The 20109-nt window shown below is 52.4% G+C and overlaps 3 protein-coding genes across 5 annotated transcripts; all 3 read right to left on the reverse strand.

Moving 5' to 3' along the window:
- Positions 1-1186: 1186 nt before the first annotated feature.
- Positions 1187-15364, reverse strand: LOC149918757 (feather keratin 1-like). Of its 3 annotated transcripts, none has more exons than XM_090138120.1 (2): positions 14881-15364; positions 1187-3624 (listed from the first exon to the last, which is right to left on the reverse strand). In XM_090138120.1, exons 1-2 carry the CDS (start codon positions 15146-15148, stop codon positions 3548-3550), a joined length of 345 nt encoding a protein of 114 aa, XP_089994246.1. In that variant the 5' UTR covers positions 15149-15364; the 3' UTR covers positions 1187-3547. The 3 variants fall into 3 exon arrangements, with proteins under 3 accessions (XP_089994246.1, XP_089994247.1, XP_089994245.1); XM_090138121.1 differs by lacking the exon at positions 1187-3624 and adding an exon at positions 10335-10714; XM_090138119.1 differs by lacking the exons at positions 1187-3624; positions 14881-15364 and adding an exon at positions 10335-11114.
- Positions 6491-9293, reverse strand: LOC116241880 (feather keratin 1-like). The gene has a single exon (XM_031612384.2). It carries the CDS (start codon positions 6785-6787, stop codon positions 6491-6493), a length of 297 nt encoding a protein of 98 aa, XP_031468244.2. The 5' UTR covers positions 6788-9293.
- Positions 15360-19247, reverse strand: LOC149918758 (feather keratin 1-like). Its single transcript, XM_090138118.1, has one exon. It carries the CDS (start codon positions 18083-18085, stop codon positions 17789-17791), a length of 297 nt encoding a protein of 98 aa, XP_089994244.1. The 5' UTR covers positions 18086-19247; the 3' UTR covers positions 15360-17788.
- Positions 19248-20109: the final 862 nt, after the last annotated feature.

A 20109-nucleotide genomic window follows, 5' to 3' on the forward strand; every position in this document is an offset into this window, starting at 1 on the left:
CAGCAAGCTTTTGTCGCTTGCCAAAGCCTGGTCATTGTGCAGCGAGCTGCTGTTGCATGCCAAAACTTGACCGGTGATGTGGTAATGTGGTTTTGTCTTTCCGCAACGCTTCCTTTTCTTTTCCCTGTCTTGTGGTTGTGTTCCTTTAACCCTGATGTCAGTGTTTAAGTGGGAATGGTGTTTGAGTCAAAGCATGCTGAAAGCGTGAGTTGTGTTTATCAGGAATGAGGTCCCCGCGTGGCACTTGTGTGTGGTCATTTGTGGCTGTGTTGCAAAGTGGGTAGCCCATCTTGTGGCGTCCTTGGAAGGCTGCTTCAGGCTTCAAAGCTTTGCCTGTTGCACTTGGTCCTCTGGAATCACATTCCCTCCTTCCTTGCTGTCACGGAGTTAACTAGATCAATCTATGCCCGTGACAGGGATCTATGTCTGTGACAGGGGGCTGTAGGCCCCTGCTCCCCCACCCCCTTGGCCCACAGAATGGGAGGGAAGGAAGGGAGGAAAAAAAACAGCGCAACAATCTATGGAGGAAAACTTATTTTACTAACTATGATATCGGAATGCAAGATAACACAATATAATACAATCGAATTGAAATTGAGACTAATAAATATGATAGGAGAGAGAGAGTTCCTGAGACCGAGTCGAAGCTGAAAAGCTTGGAACGGCTGGGAAAGCACCCTCCTCCAGCACCCACTGCCAGGCAGTAAGAGACCTCCCCACCCGGAAGGGTCAGGTCCCATGACTTCCGTAATGTATAGGGATAGGTACCTGGAATTGGAGCATTAACACTTGAATTCCAGTACATGATGTTCTGCTGTGGAATACTGAAAACCAAAAAACGTAAAACCATGACACCTGCCTTTGTCCCACCTCACTAAGCAGTCTGCACTCCTCTCTTTCCCTGGGAGTTCAGCATGGGTTGCTGCTGCCCCTGGTGTCTGCAGAGGTGTGCCTGGAGAAAGGAGGCCGCCTGCTGTGTGCCTGGGGCGGGCAGTTCCTGCAGGCAGAGGAGGGCTGTTTGCCAGAGCAGAATGCTGTCCCTGCGGGGCTGTGTCACAGCTGACAAGACTGCTGGTGTTGGGAATTCTGCCATGCCCCCAGAAAGGTCCCAGTGTCTTCTCTGCATGCCACCCTTACCTGCGGTCATCAAGATGAAAGCATGGGTTTTGGTCTGACAGAGTGCCATCCTTGGACATGCCTGGTGGGATGTGGGAAAGGCACTGAGACTGAAGAGTGGCGGAAGAACTGGGAAATGTGTTGCGCCATAGTGTTTAATTGTTTTTAATTGAGTTGAGTGTCAAGGAGCACTGCCACTTTTGTGCCCAATGGTTGGTGCTCGGAAAAACATTTGGATGTGTCAGAATGGTGCCGAAGGCCTGCATGCTTCCTGGGGCTGCAACAGGTAGGTCCTTGCAGTGATGTCTGATTACCATAGGGTGGATCGAAGGCGAGTCATGCCTCTGCTCAGCCAAGGTGACTTGATGCAGGCTGTCCCACAGGTCTTTGTTCATGGATAAGATGAGTAGGAAGTGCAACTGGGTGTGAGGAATCCTCTAGGACCTAATGAGTTTCTCCCACAAATGCTGAGGGATGCGTCTGCTGTCTTCGTAAGGCTCTTTTCTGTTGACCCTGTGAAAGTTCATGATGGAAGTGCTTTGTGAAGAATATTCGAGAGTCTTCCTATTCCTGCCTTCAAGAAACGAAGAAGGAAGCGGTGAGAAACTTCAGGCTGGTTGACCTGATGTTAGTCTCTGGGGAGGAGGTGAAGGAAATCCTCGCAGGAAGCAGTGGATTTCCAAAGCCACCTCAGTTTCTTCTGTAGTGAAGTGATCTGCCCGGTGGATGATGGGGAGACATGGCAGTTGATTGTCTTGCGTTCAGGAGGCTTCTTCCCATGACACGATCCCAAAGAAACTGTCCAAGTGGACGCTGGGGTGGGCTTGAAAGTGGCTGAATGCAGCAGTGCGGTGAAGTGTTGTGATTGTGTCCAGACTCGGTAGTAAGGCCAGCACTGTTCAGCACCTGCATTAAAAAGCTGGGTGATGGTAGTGATCCCAGTGAGTTTGCAAATGCTAGAAGATGGGAAGGAGCAGCTGATGCCCCCGGTGTATAGTCCACCTTTGTGAAAGATGTGGAGGGGCTGGGTTATATGTATTACCTCAGGGACGCCATGAGGTAGCGGAAGGGGCAAAGTGAAGTGCTGCAGATGGGAAGCAGTAACATGGAGCAAGAAAAATGAGAGGGTGGCAGCCAGCTTTGCTGAGAAGGACCAGGTTTTACTGCTGGCGAGCAAGGGGATGTTGAGGCAGCACTGCAGCCCTGTGACAAAAGAGTTCCCCATTCTCCAGAAGGCCTTTGGGAAGAGCATCGCTAGCACACTGGAGGATGTACTTTTCTTTCTGTCCAGTGCTGGTGGTTCATGCTTAAGTTTCCCAGGAGGAAGACAGACATGGATATGGTGGAGCAGTTCCAGTGCAGGGCTTCCCCAGTGCTGATGGGCCTGGAGCCTCCTTACGATGTGGAGAAGCTGAGAGAACAGGCAGTTTTGAGCTGGGACACAGGGATGTTCTCAGTAGATCTTCTCCTTGCGTATAAATCGCAGATGTTAGGGAAGGATGTAAAGAGAGCCAGCCCTTTTGCATTACTGTCTGCTGCCAGAAGAAAGGAAGGTGGACAGCACTGAATTGGAACCTTCCTTGGAAGAGAAAGGGAGCTTTTTCCAGGGTGAGGGGGGCAAGTGGTGGAACAGGTTACCCCGCAGAGTAATTTGTGTAGTCCCTGTCCTTTGAGGTGCTGAAAGTCTGGCTGTGTTCCCTGTCTGACCGCTGGAGCTGAGTGTACTTGAGCAGGGCAGTAGTAGTGTGTTGTCACTAACAATTCTCTAACGTGTAAAGGATTCTGTGACTGCTTTTTTTTTGTCAGCGTGGGAGTATCCTGCTGGGGTGTGCTGCCATGGAAAGGTAGTTTCAGAAGGCATGGGCAGAAGGGCCTTGGTGTGCCCAAGACTTTGTGTGGTCAAGCATAGATGTTGTTTGATGTGCTGGAAGCCCAGTTGATGCCCCAACAGTTCTTGTTGGTACCACTGTTGGCAGGGGAGGTGATGGGACCCCTTTGGTGCCATCCTAATGGACCCTTGAGCCGTGTCTTTGGAGTGGGAGAAGTGTGAAGTGCTGAAGAAAGGATGAAGCGAATTCAGAGGCTGGCATGCAAGAGAACTTTATTGAGGAAAATACATGAAAGGAAAGGAGCAGCAAGAGAAGAAGCCGTGGCCGTAAGTGCATGTAGCATGACCATCAGCATTCTTGCAGAGAAAGAAAAGGACCTAGAGAAGAACGTTCAAGATATAGAATTTGTCAGAGGCGCAGTTTGCAAGCAGTGTGGTCTGGTCCCCTTCCCTGCTTGCTTCTTTGTTGTAATGAATGCAGAGCCATGGTTGAAGAGCTGCTGATCTATCCCACGTGCAGTCAGTGACACAGTGGTGCCTCCTGAGTGCGTGAGGCGCATTGCAGGGTGCAGGTGGTTGGTGTCAGGGTGTGGGCGCAGGCCCTTAGCAGGGGTAGCGGGCTCTCCCGCCATTGTAGCAGCCCAGGCCTCCGAAGCCGAAGCCGCCGGAGGAGATGGCCACTCCCTGGGCGTCGAGGGCGCTGCCCACGGCAGCTGATGAGGAGGATCCGACGGCGGTGTTCTGGGGGAAGGAGCTGAGGATGGGTCCCGGCAGGGTGACCAGCACGGCAGGAGGCTGGATGACGACTTGGGAGTCCTGGCACTGCCTGACACAGGGCTCGTTGCAGCTGTTAGCCAGCGGGGTGGGTCCCCCGCTGCAGGGGCGGCAGAGGTCGTAGCAGGACATGGCTGTGGGGTGGAGGGTCCCTGGAAGAGAGGGTGTTGTGCAAATGGAGGTTGTTGAGGACCCAAGAAGCCGTGCTGGGTGTGGCCCAGGGAGCAAGTTGGTTGGGGTTGGGGCTTGGGGTGGTGGAGAGCATGGTTTCTGGGGAGGCAGAAGAGCTGCAGAGTCTTGGGGCCAAGAGGTTTGGATAGCCAAGCCAGGTGGGGTGGGCAAAGGAGGGCAGCAGCTCACATGCTTACCTAGAGGAGTGCAGAGGAGAAGGTGTCAGGAGAAGTGTGTGAGGGAGCGAGGCTCAGGGCTGGCTTTTATGCTGCTGTGTGAGTGCCCGAGGGCTTGGAGAGAGCCTCTGCGCATGGCGGCATTGTGCAGTGAGCAGCTCTTGCGTGCCACAGCCTGGCCAGTCATGAGGTGGGGTGTGTTTGCCTTCCACAGCTCTCCCTTTTCATTACCTTTTGTTGTGGATTTGATCCTTTGACCTTGTCGGCAATTTTTAAGAGAAAATGAATATTGTGTTGTATTTATTTGGGAGGTGTGTCTCATGATGGTGGTTGGAAGATGCATCTAAGGCGTCGAAGAGTTGTGGTCTCAGGAGTAAGGTCACGGCGTATCATTGATGTTGGGTGGTTTGTGTCTGCGTTGTGTGGTGAGGATCCCATTCTGCAGCATCCTAGGCAGGCTGCTCTGGGCTTCCAATGTGTCTGGCAGGAGACTCTATTGCCTGTGTTGCATTTACTCCCTGCTCGCTTTCGTCCCATTTCTTTTCCCACGTGCTTTGCCCTTCTCTTTCCCATTGGGTCTGCTTCACTGACACTTTGGTTCCCTTTTTGCTATCAAGGTTTTATTTGGGAAGTGGTTTCCTGCGTGTTTTGTGTAGTTTCAGCTTAGGGCTCTCTGTGGGGATTGTAGCTTCTTTAGGCAGAGGAGGGCTGTTTGTGAGGGCAGGACACTGTCCTCTCAGGCCTGGTTGAGAGGTAGCAAGCCCCGAGGTGAATGGAAGGGTGTTGGTGCGGGAGGCTGAAGCAGACACTAAGGGATCATTGGTGAGTGGAATGTCAGTTGGCTGAGGCCATTTCTCAAAGGCATGGCCTTTGATGGTTTCCATGAGGATTTGGAGATTCCATGGGGAAATTGGAAGCATACATGCTACACAGGGATGCAGCCGTGAGCCGCTCCAGGCCATGTGGTCAAGGCCATGGCTGAAGGTTGCAGGGCATAGAAGCATAGAATCATAGAATCCCAAGATTGAAAAGGACCTACAAGACCATCTAGTCCAACTGTCCTCCCAGCACCATTGCTACCACGAGCCACTAAACCATTTCTAATGCCCCCATTCAGCTGAGGTGAGTGCTGTGTGGCTTGCTGCTGTGGAGATTAGTGTGTGTTGCTGAAGAAGATGAAGTGAAGTAGGGTGGACGTAGCCAAGGCTGTGAGGTCCGCCTGGTTCTACCCATGGATGCTGAGGGAGGCATGAGATGTCCTTGCAAGGGTGACATCATTTTTTTTAGAAAGGTCCCAGTGCCTGGGAGGGGCTTCTGATGTTCCGGACATAGCTCACACCTCTGCTATCTTGAAGGAGATGGAAGAAGGAAGAGTGGCAAAACAGATATCTGTTACAGTGGCCTGTGCTGCTGGGGAAGTGAAGAGGAAATCCCGGAATGTGTTGCTATATGCAAGAGGAAGAAGAACATGATGGGGAGTGCTCAGTGTGGGTAACTGTCACGGGATTAAGTCAGACTGGCTAAGAAGTGTTGGAAACAGGGAGCACGAAAGGGCAAACCACTCTGCGTTTTTCTACATTGAAGTGACTGGCTTTGCACATAGGGGTTGCGGTGGCATTTGGTGACTTTGCCTTTATAAAAGGCTTTCATGTTTCCTCCCATGGTGTGCTCATAGGCATCCTCTCAGTGATCTGTGCAGGTAAATGGATGCTGAGGTGGTCTATAAAGTGGCTGAACGCAGGGATCTGGTGTTCTGAGGTGAGTACAACAGAGTCCTGATGTGGTGAGTTCATAGTTGTTTTGGGCAAGAGCGGGAAGTGAGGCCAATGGTGTTCAGTATCATCATTAAAAGCCTGGGTGACGGGACTGGAGCTGACTGTGGACAGCCTTCTATTCCTGCCTGGACTCAAGCAGAGCAGTAGTACCATTTACCATTCTTTGTACAGGTGTAGATAATATGTGATGAGAAGAATGCCGTCTGCAAGCCACCGATGCTCTTGTAAGAGACATGGAAACGAGAGGAGGTGCAGGGGCCGTTTTGTACCCAACACGTTCATTTCCAGAGACATATTGTTGCAGTGAGTGATGTGGGAAGAGCATTAAGCAAAGGAATGAAGAGAAGGGATGTGATGCCGGCATGCATGAGATCTTTATTGAGCAAAACACACTAAAAGGAAGGATCCACTTGGTGATCACCAGGTGGAAAGAGGACAATTTAAGAAGCAAAGACAGAAGGAAGTTTCTGCACTCATGTTCTCAGACAGCATGATGTCTGACGCTGTTCCCTGCTTGCTTGTTTTGTGCCATGAAAAGAGGAGTCATGGCAAATGAGCTGCTGTACCATCAGTGACACAGTGGTGCCTCCTGAGTGCGTGAGGCTCCTTGCAGGGTGCAGGTGGTTGGTGTCGGGGTGTGGGCGCAGGCCTTAGCAGGGGTAGCGGGCTCTCCAGCCATTGTAGCAGCCCAGGCCTCCGAAGCCGAAGCCGCCGGAGGAGATGGCCACTCCCTGGGCGTCGAGGGCGCTGCCCACGGCAGCTGATGAGGAGGATCCGACGGCGGTGTTCTGGGGGAAGGAGCTGAGGATGGGTCCCGGCAGGGTGACCACGACGGTGGAGGGCTGGATGACGACTTGGGAGTCCTGGCACTGCCTGACACAGGGCTCGTTGCAGCTGTTAGCCAGCGGGGTGGGTCCACAGGGGCGGCAGAGGTCGTAGCAGGACATGGCTGTGGAGTGGAGGGTCCCTGGAAGAGAGGGTATTGTGCAAATGGAGGTTGTTGAGGACACAAGAAGCTGTGCTGGGTGTGGCACAGGGAGCAAGTTGGTTGGGGTTGGGGCTTGGGGTGGTGGGGAGCATGGTTCCTGGGGAGGCAGAAGAGCTGCAGAGTCTTGGGTCCAGGGGGTTGTGGATAGCCAAGCCAGGTGGGGTGGGCAAAGGAGGGCAGCAGCTCACATGCTTACCTAGAGGAGTGCAGAGGAGAAGGTGTCAGGAGAAGTGTGTGAGGGAGCGAGGCTCAGGGCCGGCTTTTATGCTGCGGTGTGAGTGCCCGAGGGCTTGGAGAGAGCCTCTGCGCATGCTAGTATTATGCAGAACGCATGCCAAACCCTGTGAAGTCATGAGGTGGTGTGCTCTTGTCTCCCCACAACACTTCCACTCCATTTCCTGGTGTTGTGGATTTGATCCTTTGACCCTGTCAGCACTTCTGAGTGTGACTGGAGTGATGAGGAAGGCGCATCTCACGGAAGATGTTGGAAGGCTTGTCCTCAGCTTTGGAGGAGTGATGTGGTGTCCTTAGTGATGCCATCCTGTGCTACTCATGCAGTCGTGTTTGTGACCACTTGGTGAGGTGCAGGCCCCATTCTTGGCATCCTTCGAGGGCTGTTCTGTGATTCCCAGGTGCGTTTGGCTTGAGACGCTGCTAGTTGCACTGCACTGCACTCCCTGCGTGCCCTAGAATTAATCTGCTTTCCATGAGCTTAGTCGTTGTCTTCTGCATTGGGTGTGTTGTGTCAAGATGTTGGTTCCCCTTTTGCTTTGAAAACTGTTTTGGAGAAAGGAGACAGGCTGTTTTTTGCCGTTTCAGCATTGGGCCGTCCGTAGTGGTTTTAGTATATTTAGACAGAGGAGGTCAACTTGTGGAGTTAAGATTTTGGGGTCTTTTTTGGTGTTTGTGTTAATGGGTGATGCAGCCATGAGCCACTTCATGACATTTCTGGAGAAGATGGGGCAAAGTAGGAAGTGGGTCTGTTCAATTGGATGTGCCAAGGTGTGTGAGGCCTGCTGAGTTTCACCCAGGAATGCTGAGGGAGCTGTGCTGAGTGGGTCCAGTGGAGGTCCACCAAGAAGATCAAAGGCATGGAGTGCATCTGCTGTGCAGAAAGGCTACGAGAGTTGGGCTCGTTCAGCCTAGAATAGAGTTGGCCTTCCAGTACTTGAAGGGAGCTTACAGGCAGGGGGAGAACCAACTTTTTACACGATTTGATAGCGTTAGAACATTTTAATGCAAAGAGGAGAAATTTGGTTAAGATGTAAGGAAGAAAAATTCTTGACTCAGGTGCTGGTGAGACCCTGGCACAGGCTGCCCAGTCAACTTGTGCATTCTTCGTCCCTGGGGCATTCAAGGCCAGGTTGGATGGGGCCCTGATGGGAGGCAGTCGGCCCACAGAAGGGATAATGGTTACGATCTCTTCCAATATTCCTCGTTCCACATTTGTATGCTTGTCTAATTTGAGACTGTTTCCCATGCCACGCTCATCCAGAAGCTGAGCCAACGTGGGTTAGACAAGTGCGGAGTGATGTGGACTGAAAGCAGCTGATGGAAGGCCTGTGCCCAGAGCCTTATGTTGGAGGGCTCCCTGTGTAGCTGGAGGTAAGTTCCTCATGCTTAGCTGTGGAGTGTTAGGGATCTCCTCTCGGTGCTGCATGCTACACTTGCATCACGTAGTGTTGCGCGTCATGTGTTACGTGTTGTTCTTCCAGCAACTCTGCCTTTTTGCATCCTTGAGGACGCGTCCATTTGGCACTGGTGGCACGTTCCAAGTGAGAGTCCTGGAGGGCACAGGAGGGATTTGGCACGTTCGTGTCAGAGTATGCGGAAGATTCTGTGTGCAAAGCACAGAAGAGGAGTCAGAGAGGTGATGGCTTGGCACTTGTGCAATATGGTTTGTGTCTTTGTTGTTAGAGGAGTTGCCAATTCTAAACGGCTTTGGAAGCCCTGTCTGGGCATTCTGGGTATCCCAGATGGGAGAAGATGGCACTTCTTTCATGAGATGATTGCCCATCTAGTTCAGCAATGGATCCTAGTAGGCCAAATTTCTAAGGACTTCTGCAAAGATTTTCAGAGTTTTTCTCCATATGGTTTTGGGGAAAACGCCTAGCACATTTATGGGCAAAGACAGAAAGCGTTGAGTGAACTGTTGCCTCACAAGTCCAACTGAAAGTCCTTTCTCAAATGTGGTTCTGCTCCAAAGGGATTGGGCATGCAACAGGCTCCCTAAGGGAGTGCAAAAGCACTATGGCTGCCGGATTTCCAGAAACACTGGACAGTGCCTTCTAGATCTATTTTCAAAGAGTGCGTTGTGGAGGCATGAGTTGGAGTCAGTGATCCTTATGGGTCCCTTCCAACATCCTAGGGTATTCTCGGATTGCACTGCATTTGTTCCCTCCCTGAGCTCGTTGCAGCTGGTTAGCCAGCCTTTAGCTCTTGTCTTCCCCACTGGGTGTGCTGCATGGCTGGCTGGATGCCCCTTGATGTTGGAAGGCGGTAGCTGGAAGAAAGGAGGCTGCCTGTTTTGTGTCATTCCTGCTTGGGTCGCACCCTGGAGATTTCCAAGTAGGCAGGGGAGGGCTGTCTGTGGGGGCAGGACTCTGTCCTCTCACGCCTGGTTCATTGCTAGCAAGCTGTGTGATGTCAGGACTCCTGCTATGCTCCCCAAACGGTGGCATTGTGCAGTGCATTGGAATGCCCTTTTCTAGGGGGAAATCACGCACATTCACAGTGCGGAGGTGGGGATGGCACACTGCTAGATGGGGGTTTGCTGGGCTGGTTGGTGAGATGTGGGATGAGCTGTGAGGGTGACAAGAGGCCGAGGGTGAGTGGGTCTGTCAGAAAAGGCAGGCTGGTGAAACACGGTGTTCAGATTGAGTGTCAAGGGTTGAGGTTATTTTCCTGCCCAGCGTTTGTTGTTCCCAAAGAGCATTTGCCTATTTCCAGGGAAAACGGAATGCACCATGACTGTCCTGCGCTGCAGACGTGAGGTGATTATGGTGATATTTGCATACTGAAGGGTAAATTAATGGTTTATACTGTCTCTGGTCATGAGATGGAGTGTTTTCCAGATTGTCACAGAGGTGAAGAGTGCTTGTTTTTGAGGATAACAGGAAGGCTGTGCTGAAATGCACTGGTGCTGTTGGGTTTCACCCTAGAATAGGGAGGGTCTGATGTGGTGGTTTTGCTGATTTTGCAAAGTAGTGGTAATGAGGAGAGGTTTCTGAAAACTGGCGGAGTATAAGCCATGGTGCGCATTTTGCAAGCGGTTCTAAAAAAGCCTGGTGCTTGCTGGTGAGGAAGAGTACTATTTGTCTGTCTTTGGGCTAGTGTAGATGCCACGTGATGTGCTGAAGGCCTTCTGCTAGCCACCAGTGCTCTTGATGGTGACATGGTTGTAAGAGAAGGTCTTGGGGCTGTTTTTGACCTGGCATGATGGTTTCCAGAGCCATATCTTTGTAGTGGGTGAGGTGTTAAGAGTATTGGGCGAAGAAAGGATGAGAGGAATCGGAGGCTGGCATGCATGAGATCTTTATTGAGGAAAACACACTAAAAAGAAGGATTCACTTGGTGATGGCCAAGTGGAAAGGTCGCAATATAAGGTGCAAAGAAAGAAGAAATTTACTGCACTGATATTCCCAGACAGCATGGTCTGACGCTGTTCCCTGCTTGTTTGCTTTGTGCCATGCAAAGAGGAGTCATGGCAAATGAGCTGTTGTACCATCAGTGACCCAGTGGTGCCTCCTGAGTGCTTGAAGCGTGTTGCAGGGTGCAGGTGGTTGGTGTCGGGGTGTGGGCGCAGGCCCTTAGCAGGGGTAGCGGGCTCTCCAGCCATTGTAGCAGCCCAGGCCTCCGTAGCCGAAGCCGCCGGAGGAGATGGCCACTCCCTGGGCGTTGAGGGCGCTGCCCACGGCAGCTGATGAGGAGGATCCGACGGCGGTGTTCTGGGGGAAGGAGCTGAGGATGGGTCCCGGCAGGGTGACCACGACGGTGGAGGGCTGGATGACGACTTGGGAGTCCTGGCACTGCCTGACACAGGGCTCGTTGCAGCTGTTAGCCAGCGGGGTGGGTCCACAGGGGCGGCAGAGGTCGGAGCAGGACATGGCTGTGGGGTGGATGATCCCTGGAAGAGAGGGTGTTGTGCAAATGGAGGTTGTTGAGGACACAAGAAGCTGTGCTGGGTGTGGCCCAGCGAGCAAGTTGGTTGGGGATGGGGCTTGGGGTTGTGGGGAGCATGGTTCCTGGGGAGGCAGAAGGGCTGCAGAGTCTTGGGTCCAAGGGGTTGTGGATAGCCAAGCCAGGTGGGGTGGGCAAAGGAGTGCAGCAGCTCACATGCTTACCTAGAGGAGTGCAGAGGAGAAGGTGTCAGGAGAAGTGTGTGAAGGAGCGAGGCTCAGGGCCGGCTTTTATGCTGCTGTATGAGTGCCTGAGGGCTTGGAGAGAGCCTCTGCGCATGGCAGCACTGTGCAGCAAGCTTTTGTCGCTTGCCAAAGCCTCGTCATTGTGCAGCGAGCTGCTGTTGCATGCCAAAACTTGACCGGTGATGTGGTAATGTGGTTTTGTCTTTCCGCAACGCTTCCTTTTCTTTTCCCTGTCTTGTGGTTGTGTTCCTTTAACCCTGATGTCAGTGTTTAAGTGGGAATGGTGTTTGAGTCAAAGCATGCTGAAAGCGTGAGTTGTGTTTATCAGGAATGAGGTCCCCGCGTGGCACTTGTGTGTGGTCATTTGTGGCTGTGTTGCAAAGTGGGTAGCCCATCTTGTGGCGTCCTTGGAAGGCTGCTTCAGGCTTCAAAGCTTTGCCTGTTGCACTTGGTCCTCTGGAATCACATTCCCTCCTTCCTTGCTGTCACGGAGTTAACTAGATCAATCTATGCCCGTGACAGGGATCTATGTCTGTGACAGGGGGCTGTAGGCCCCTGCTCCCCCACCCCCTTGGCCCACAGAATGGGAGGGAAGGAAGGGAGGAAAAAAAACAGCGCAACAATCTATGGAGGAAAACTTATTTTACTAACTATGATATCGGAATGCAAGATAACACAATATAATACAATCGAATTGAAATTGAGACTAATAAATATGATAGGAGAGAGAGAGTTCCTGAGACCGAGTCGAAGCTGAAAAGCTTGGAACGGCTGGGAAAGCACCCTCCTCCAGCACCCACTGCCAGGCAGTAAGAGACCTCCCCACCCGGAAGGGTCAGGTCCCATGACTTCCGTAATGTATAGGGATAGGTACCTGGAATTGGAGCATTAACACTTGAATTCCAGTACATGATGTTCTGCTGTGGAATACTGAAAACCAAAAAACGTAAAACCATGACACCTGCCTTTGTCCCACCTCACTAAGCAGTCTGCACTCCTCTCTTTCCCTGGGAGTTCAGCATGGGTTGCTGCTGCCCCTGGTGTCTGCAGAGGTGTGCCTGGAGAAAGGAGGCCGCCTGCTGTGTGCCTGGGGCGGGCAGTTCCTGCAGGCAGAGGAGGGCTGTTTGCCAGAGCAGAATGCTGTCCCTGCGGGGCTGTGTCACAGCTGACAAGACTGCTGGTGTTGGGAATTCTGCCATGCCCCCAGAAAGGTCCCAGTGTCTTCTCTGCATGCCACCCTTACCTGCGGTCATCAAGATGAAAGCATGGGTTTTGGTCTGACAGAGTGCCATCCTTGGACATGCCTGGTGGGATGTGGGAAAGGCACTGAGACTGAAGAGTGGCGGAAGAACTGGGAAATGTGTTGCGCCATAGTGTTTAATTGTTTTTAATTGAGTTGAGTGTCAAGGAGCACTGCCACTTTTGTGCCCAATGGTTGGTGCTCGGAAAAACATTTGGATGTGTCAGAATGGTGCCGAAGGCCTGCATGCTTCCTGGGGCTGCAACAGGTAGGTCCTTGCAGTGATGTCTGATTACCATAGGGTGGATCGAAGGCGAGTCATGCCTCTGCTCAGCCAAGGTGACTTGATGCAGGCTGTCCCACAGGTCTTTGTTCATGGATAAGATGAGTAGGAAGTGCAACTGGGTGTGAGGAATCCTCTAGGACCTAATGAGTTTCTCCCACAAATGCTGAGGGATGCGTCTGCTGTCTTCGTAAGGCTCTTTTCTGTTGACCCTGTGAAAGTTCATGATGGAAGTGCTTTGTGAAGAATATTCGAGAGTCTTCCTATTCCTGCCTTCAAGAAACGAAGAAGGAAGCGGTGAGAAACTTCAGGCTGGTTGACCTGATGTTAGTCTCTGGGGAGGAGGTGAAGGAAATCCTCGCAGGAAGCAGTGGATTTCCAAAGCCACCTCAGTTTCTTCTGTAGTGAAGTGATCTGCCCGGTGGATGATGGGGAGACATGGCAGTTGATTGTCTTGCGTTCAGGAGGCTTCTTCCCATGACACGATCCCAAAGAAACTGTCCAAGTGGACGCTGGGGTGGGCTTGAAAGTGGCTGAATGCAGCAGTGCGGTGAAGTGTTGTGATTGTGTCCAGACTCGGTAGTAAGGCCAGCACTGTTCAGCACCTGCATTAAAAAGCTGGGTGATGGTAGTGATCCCAGTGAGTTTGCAAATGCTAGAAGATGGGAAGGAGCAGCTGATGCCCCCGGTGTATAGTCCACCTTTGTGAAAGATGTGGAGGGGCTGGGTTATATGTATTACCTCAGGGACGCCATGAGGTAGCGGAAGGGGCAAAGTGAAGTGCTGCAGATGGGAAGCAGTAACATGGAGCAAGAAAAATGAGAGGGTGGCAGCCAGCTTTGCTGAGAAGGACCAGGTTTTACTGCTGGCGAGCAAGGGGATGTTGAGGCAGCACTGCAGCCCTGTGACAAAAGAGTTCCCCATTCTCCAGAAGGCCTTTGGGAAGAGCATCGCTAGCACACTGGAGGATGTACTTTTCTTTCTGTCCAGTGCTGGTGGTTCATGCTTAAGTTTCCCAGGAGGAAGACAGACATGGATATGGTGGAGCAGTTCCAGTGCAGGGCTTCCCCAGTGCTGATGGGCCTGGAGCCTCCTTACGATGTGGAGAAGCTGAGAGAACAGGCAGTTTTGAGCTGGGACACAGGGATGTTCTCAGTAGATCTTCTCCTTGCGTATAAATCGCAGATGTTAGGGAAGGATGTAAAGAGAGCCAGCCCTTTTGCATTACTGTCTGCTGCCAGAAGAAAGGAAGGTGGACAGCACTGAATTGGAACCTTCCTTGGAAGAGAAAGGGAGCTTTTTCCAGGGTGAGGGGGGCAAGTGGTGGAACAGGTTACCCCGCAGAGTAATTTGTGTAGTCCCTGTCCTTTGAGGTGCTGAAAGTCTGGCTGTGTTCCCTGTCTGACCGCTGGAGCTGAGTGTACTTGAGCAGGGCAGTAGTAGTGTGTTGTCACTAACAATTCTCTAACGTGTAAAGGATTCTGTGACTGCTTTTTTTTTGTCAGCGTGGGAGTATCCTGCTGGGGTGTGCTGCCATGGAAAGGTAGTTTCAGAAGGCATGGGCAGAAGGGCCTTGGTGTGCCCAAGACTTTGTGTGGTCAAGCATAGATGTTGTTTGATGTGCTGGAAGCCCAGTTGATGCCCCAACAGTTCTTGTTGGTACCACTGTTGGCAGGGGAGGTGATGGGACCCCTTTGGTGCCATCCTAATGGACCCTTGAGCCGTGTCTTTGGAGTGGGAGAAGTGTGAAGTGCTGAAGAAAGGATGAAGCGAATTCAGAGGCTGGCATGCAAGAGAACTTTATTGAGGAAAATACATGAAAGGAAAGGAGCAGCAAGAGAAGAAGCCGTGGCCGTAAGTGCATGTAGCATGACCATCAGCATTCTTGCAGAGAAAGAAAAGGACCTAGAGAAGAACGTTCAAGATATAGAATTTGTCAGAGGCGCAGTTTGCAAGCAGTGTGGTCTGGTCCCCTTCCCTGCTTGCTTCTTTGTTGTAATGAATGCAGAGCCATGGTTGAAGAGCTGCTGATCTATCCCACGTGCAGTCAGTGACACAGTGGTGCCTCCTGAGTGCGTGAGGCGCATTGCAGGGTGCAGGTGGTTGGTGTCAGGGTGTGGGCGCAGGCCCTTAGCAGGGGTAGCGGGCTCTCCCGCCATTGTAGCAGCCCAGGCCTCCGAAGCCGAAGCCGCCGGAGGAGATGGCCACTCCCTGGGCGTCGAGGGCGCTGCCCACGGCAGCTGATGAGGAGGATCCGACGGCGGTGTTCTGGGGGAAGGAGCTGAGGATGGGTCCCGGCAGGGTGACCAGCACGGCAGGAGGCTGGATGACGACTTGGGAGTCCTGGCACTGCCTGACACAGGGCTCGTTGCAGCTGTTAGCCAGCGGGGTGGGTCCCCCGCTGCAGGGGCGGCAGAGGTCGTAGCAGGACATGGCTGTGGGGTGGAGGGTCCCTGGAAGAGAGGGTGTTGTGCAAATGGAGGTTGTTGAGGACCCAAGAAGCCGTGCTGGGTGTGGCCCAGGGAGCAAGTTGGTTGGGGTTGGGGCTTGGGGTGGTGGAGAGCATGGTTTCTGGGGAGGCAGAAGAGCTGCAGAGTCTTGGGGCCAAGAGGTTTGGATAGCCAAGCCAGGTGGGGTGGGCAAAGGAGGGCAGCAGCTCACATGCTTACCTAGAGGAGTGCAGAGGAGAAGGTGTCAGGAGAAGTGTGTGAGGGAGCGAGGCTCAGGGCTGGCTTTTATGCTGCTGTGTGAGTGCCCGAGGGCTTGGAGAGAGCCTCTGCGCATGGCGGCATTGTGCAGTGAGCAGCTCTTGCGTGCCACAGCCTGGCCAGTCATGAGGTGGGGTGTGTTTGCCTTCCACAGCTCTCCCTTTTCATTACCTTTTGTTGTGGATTTGATCCTTTGACCTTGTCGGCAATTTTTAAGAGAAAATGAATATTGTGTTGTATTTATTTGGGAGGTGTGTCTCATGATGGTGGTTGGAAGATGCATCTAAGGCGTCGAAGAGTTGTGGTCTCAGGAGTAAGGTCACGGCGTATCATTGATGTTGGGTGGTTTGTGTCTGCGTTGTGTGGTGAGGATCCCATTCTGCAGCATCCTAGGCAGGCTGCTCTGGGCTTCCAATGTGTCTGGCAGGAGACTCTATTGCCTGTGTTGCATTTACTCCCTGCTCGCTTTCGTCCCATTTCTTTTCCCACGTGCTTTGCCCTTCTCTTTCCCATTGGGTCTGCTTCACTGACACTTTGGTTCCCTTTTTGCTATCAAGGTTTTATTTGGGAAGTGGTTTCCTGCGTGTTTTGTGTAGTTTCAGCTTAGGGCTCTCTGTGGGGATTGTAGCTTCTTTAGGCAGAGGAGGGCTGTTTGTGAGGGCAGGACACTGTCCTCTCAGGCCTGGTTGAGAGGTAGCAAGCCCCGAGGTGAATGGAAGGGTGTTGGTGCGGGAGGCTGAAGCAGACACTAAGGGATCATTGGTGAGTGGAATGTCAGTTGGCTGAGGCCATTTCTCAAAGGCATGGCCTTTGATGGTTTCCATGAGGATTTGGAGATTCCATGGGGAAATTGGAAGCATACATGCTACACAGGGATGCAGCCGTGAGCCGCTCCAGGCCATGTGGTCAAGGCCATGGCTGAAGGTTGCAGGGCATAGAAGCATAGAATCATAGAATCCCAAGATTGAAAAGGACCTACAAGACCATCTAGTCCAACTGTCCTCCCAGCACCATTGCTACCACGAGCCACTAAACCATTTCTAATGCCCCCATTCAGCTGAGGTGAGTGCTGTGTGGCTTGCTGCTGTGGAGATTAGTGTGTGTTGCTGAAGAAGATGAAGTGAAGTAGGGTGGACGTAGCCAAGGCTGTGAGGTCCGCCTGGTTCTACCCATGGATGCTGAGGGAGGCATGAGATGTCCTTGCAAGGGTGACATCATTTTTTTTAGAAAGGTCCCAGTGCCTGGGAGGGGCTTCTGATGTTCCGGACATAGCTCACACCTCTGCTATCTTGAAGGAGATGGAAGAAGGAAGAGTGGCAAAACAGATATCTGTTACAGTGGCCTGTGCTGCTGGGGAAGTGAAGAGGAAATCCCGGAATGTGTTGCTATATGCAAGAGGAAGAAGAACATGATGGGGAGTGCTCAGTGTGGGTAACTGTCACGGGATTAAGTCAGACTGGCTAAGAAGTGTTGGAAACAGGGAGCACGAAAGGGCAAACCACTCTGCGTTTTTCTACATTGAAGTGACTGGCTTTGCACATAGGGGTTGCGGTGGCATTTGGTGACTTTGCCTTTATAAAAGGCTTTCATGTTTCCTCCCATGGTGTGCTCATAGGCATCCTCTCAGTGATCTGTGCAGGTAAATGGATGCTGAGGTGGTCTATAAAGTGGCTGAACGCAGGGATCTGGTGTTCTGAGGTGAGTACAACAGAGTCCTGATGTGGTGAGTTCATAGTTGTTTTGGGCAAGAGCGGGAAGTGAGGCCAATGGTGTTCAGTATCATCATTAAAAGCCTGGGTGACGGGACTGGAGCTGACTGTGGACAGCCTTCTATTCCTGCCTGGACTCAAGCAGAGCAGTAGTACCATTTACCATTCTTTGTACAGGTGTAGATAATATGTGATGAGAAGAATGCCGTCTGCAAGCCACCGATGCTCTTGTAAGAGACATGGAAACGAGAGGAGGTGCAGGGGCCGTTTTGTACCCAACACGTTCATTTCCAGAGACATATTGTTGCAGTGAGTGATGTGGGAAGAGCATTAAGCAAAGGAATGAAGAGAAGGGATGTGATGCCGGCATGCATGAGATCTTTATTGAGCAAAACACACTAAAAGGAAGGATCCACTTGGTGATCACCAGGTGGAAAGAGGACAATTTAAGAAGCAAAGACAGAAGGAAGTTTCTGCACTCATGTTCTCAGACAGCATGATGTCTGACGCTGTTCCCTGCTTGCTTGTTTTGTGCCATGAAAAGAGGAGTCATGGCAAATGAGCTGCTGTACCATCAGTGACACAGTGGTGCCTCCTGAGTGCGTGAGGCTCCTTGCAGGGTGCAGGTGGTTGGTGTCGGGGTGTGGGCGCAGGCCTTAGCAGGGGTAGCGGGCTCTCCAGCCATTGTAGCAGCCCAGGCCTCCGTAGCCGAAGCCGCCGGAGGAGATGGCCACTCCCTGGGCGTCGAGGGCGCTGCCCACGGCAGCTGATGAGGAGGATCCGACGGCGGTGTTCTGGGGGAAGGAGCTGAGGATGGGTCCCGGCAGGGTGACCACGACGGTGGAGGGCTGGATGACGACTTGGGAGTCCTGGCACTGCCTGACACAGGGCTCGTTGCAGCTGTTAGCCAGCGGGGTGGGTCCACAGGGGCGGCAGAGGTCGTAGCAGGACATGGCTGTGGAGTGGAGGGTCCCTGGAAGAGAGGGTATTGTGCAAATGGAGGTTGTTGAGGACACAAGAAGCTGTGCTGGGTGTGGCACAGGGAGCAAGTTGGTTGGGGTTGGGGCTTGGGGTGGTGGGGAGCATGGTTCCTGGGGAGGCAGAAGAGCTGCAGAGTCTTGGGTCCAGGGGGTTGTGGATAGCCAAGCCAGGTGGGGTGGGCAAAGGAGGGCAGCAGCTCACATGCTTACCTAGAGGAGTGCAGAGGAGAAGGTGTCAGGAGAAGTGTGTGAGGGAGCGAGGCTCAGGGCCGGCTTTTATGCTGCGGTGTGAGTGCCCGAGGGCTTGGAGAGAGCCTCTGCGCATGCTAGTATTATGCAGAACGCATGCCAAACCCTGTGAAGTCATGAGGTGGTGTGCTCTTGTCTCCCCACAACACTTCCACTCCATTTCCTGGTGTTGTGGATTTGATCCTTTGACCCTGTCAGCACTTCTGAGTGTGACTGGAGTGATGAGGAAGGCGCATCTCACGGAAGATGTTGGAAGGCTTGTCCTCAGCTTTGGAGGAGTGATGTGGTGTCCTTAGTGATGCCATCCTGTGCTACTCATGCAGTCGTGTTTGTGACCACTTGGTGAGGTGCAGGCCCCATTCTTGGCATCCTTCGAGGGCTGTTCTGTGATTCCCAGGTGCGTTTGGCTTGAGACGCTGCTAGTTGCACTGCACTGCACTCCCTGCGTGCCCTAGAATTAATCTGCTTTCCATGAGCTTAGTCGTTGTCTTCTGCATTGGGTGTGTTGTGTCAAGATGTTGGTTCCCCTTTTGCTTTGAAAACTGTTTTGGAGAAAGGAGACAGGCTGTTTTTTGCCGTTTCAGCTTTGGGCCGTCCGTAGTGGTTTTAGTATATTTAGACAGAGGAGGTCAACTTGTGGAGTTAAGATTTTGGGGTCTTTTTTGGTGTTTGTGTTAATGGGTGATGCAGCCATGAGCCACTTCATGACATTTCTGGAGAAGATGGGGCAAAGTAGGAAGTGGGTCTGTTCAATTGGATGTGCCAAGGTGTGTGAGGCCTGCTGAGTTTCACCCAGGAATGCTGAGGGAGCTGTGCTGAGTGGGTCCAGTGGAGGTCCACCAAGAAGATCAAAGGCGTGGAGTGCATCTGCTGTGCAGAAAGGCTACGAGAGTTGGGCTCGTTCAGCCTAGAATAGAGTTGGCCTTCCAGTACTTGAAGGGAGCTTACAGGCAGGGGGAGAACCAACTTTTTACACGATTTGATAGCGTTAGAACATTTTAATGCAAAGAGGAGAAATTTGGTTAAGATGTAAGGAAGAAAAATTCTTGACTCAGGTGCTGGTGAGACCCTGGCACAGGCTGCCCAGTCAACTTGTGCATTCTTCGTCCCTGGGGCATTCAAGGCCAGGTTGGATGGGGCCCTGATGGGAGGCAGTCGGCCCACAGAAGGGATAATGGTTACGATCTCTTCCAATATTCCCCGTTCCACATTTGTATGCTTGTCTAATTTGAGACTGTTTCCCATGCCACGCTCATCCAGAAGCTGAGCCAACGTGGGTTAGACAAGTGCGGAGTGATGTGGACTGAAAGCAGCTGATGGAAGGCCTGTGCCCAGAACCTTATGTTGGAGGGCTCCCTGTGTAGCTGGAGGTAAGTTCCTCATGCTTAGCTGTGGAGTGTTAGGGATCTCCTCTCGGTGCTGCATGCTACTCTTGCATCACGTAGTGTTGCGCGTCATGTGTTACGTGTTGTTCTTCCAGCAACTCTGCCTTTTTGCATCCTTGAGGACGCGTCCATTTGGCACTGGTGGCACGTTCCGAGTGAGAGTCCTGGAGGGCACAGGAGGGATTTGGCACGTTCGTGTCAGAGTATGCGGAAGATTCTGTGTGCAAAGCACAGAAGAGGAGTCAGAGAGGTGATGGCTTGGCACTTGTGCAATATGGTTTGTGTCTTTGTTGTTAGAGGAGTTGCCAATTCCAAACGGCTTTGGAAGCCCTGTCTGGGCATTGTGGGTATCCCAGATGGGAG

Source organism: Phasianus colchicus, chromosome 3, assembly GCF_987193195.1.
Source record: "Phasianus colchicus chromosome 3, bPhaCol1.hap1.1, whole genome shotgun sequence".
Taxonomy (NCBI): Eukaryota; Metazoa; Chordata; class Aves; order Galliformes; family Phasianidae; genus Phasianus; species Phasianus colchicus.

Excerpts from the sequence above, each read along its gene's own strand:
- LOC116241880 (XM_031612384.2), bottom strand. The coding sequence starts at position 6,787 with ATGTCCTGCTACGACCTCTGCCGCCCCTGTGGACCCACCCCGCTGGCT.
- LOC149918757 (XM_090138120.1), bottom strand. The coding sequence starts at position 15,148 with ATGTCCTGCTACGACCTCTGCCGCCCCTGCAGCGGGGGACCCACCCCG. Across the intron at positions 3,625-14,880 it reads CGGCTTCGGAGGCCTGGGCT|TGGCCATCTCCTCCGGCGGC; the intron begins GCTACAATGGCG and ends ACGCCCAGGGAG.
- LOC149918758 (XM_090138118.1), bottom strand. The coding sequence starts at position 18,085 with ATGTCCTGCTACGACCTCTGCCGCCCCTGTGGACCCACCCCGCTGGCT.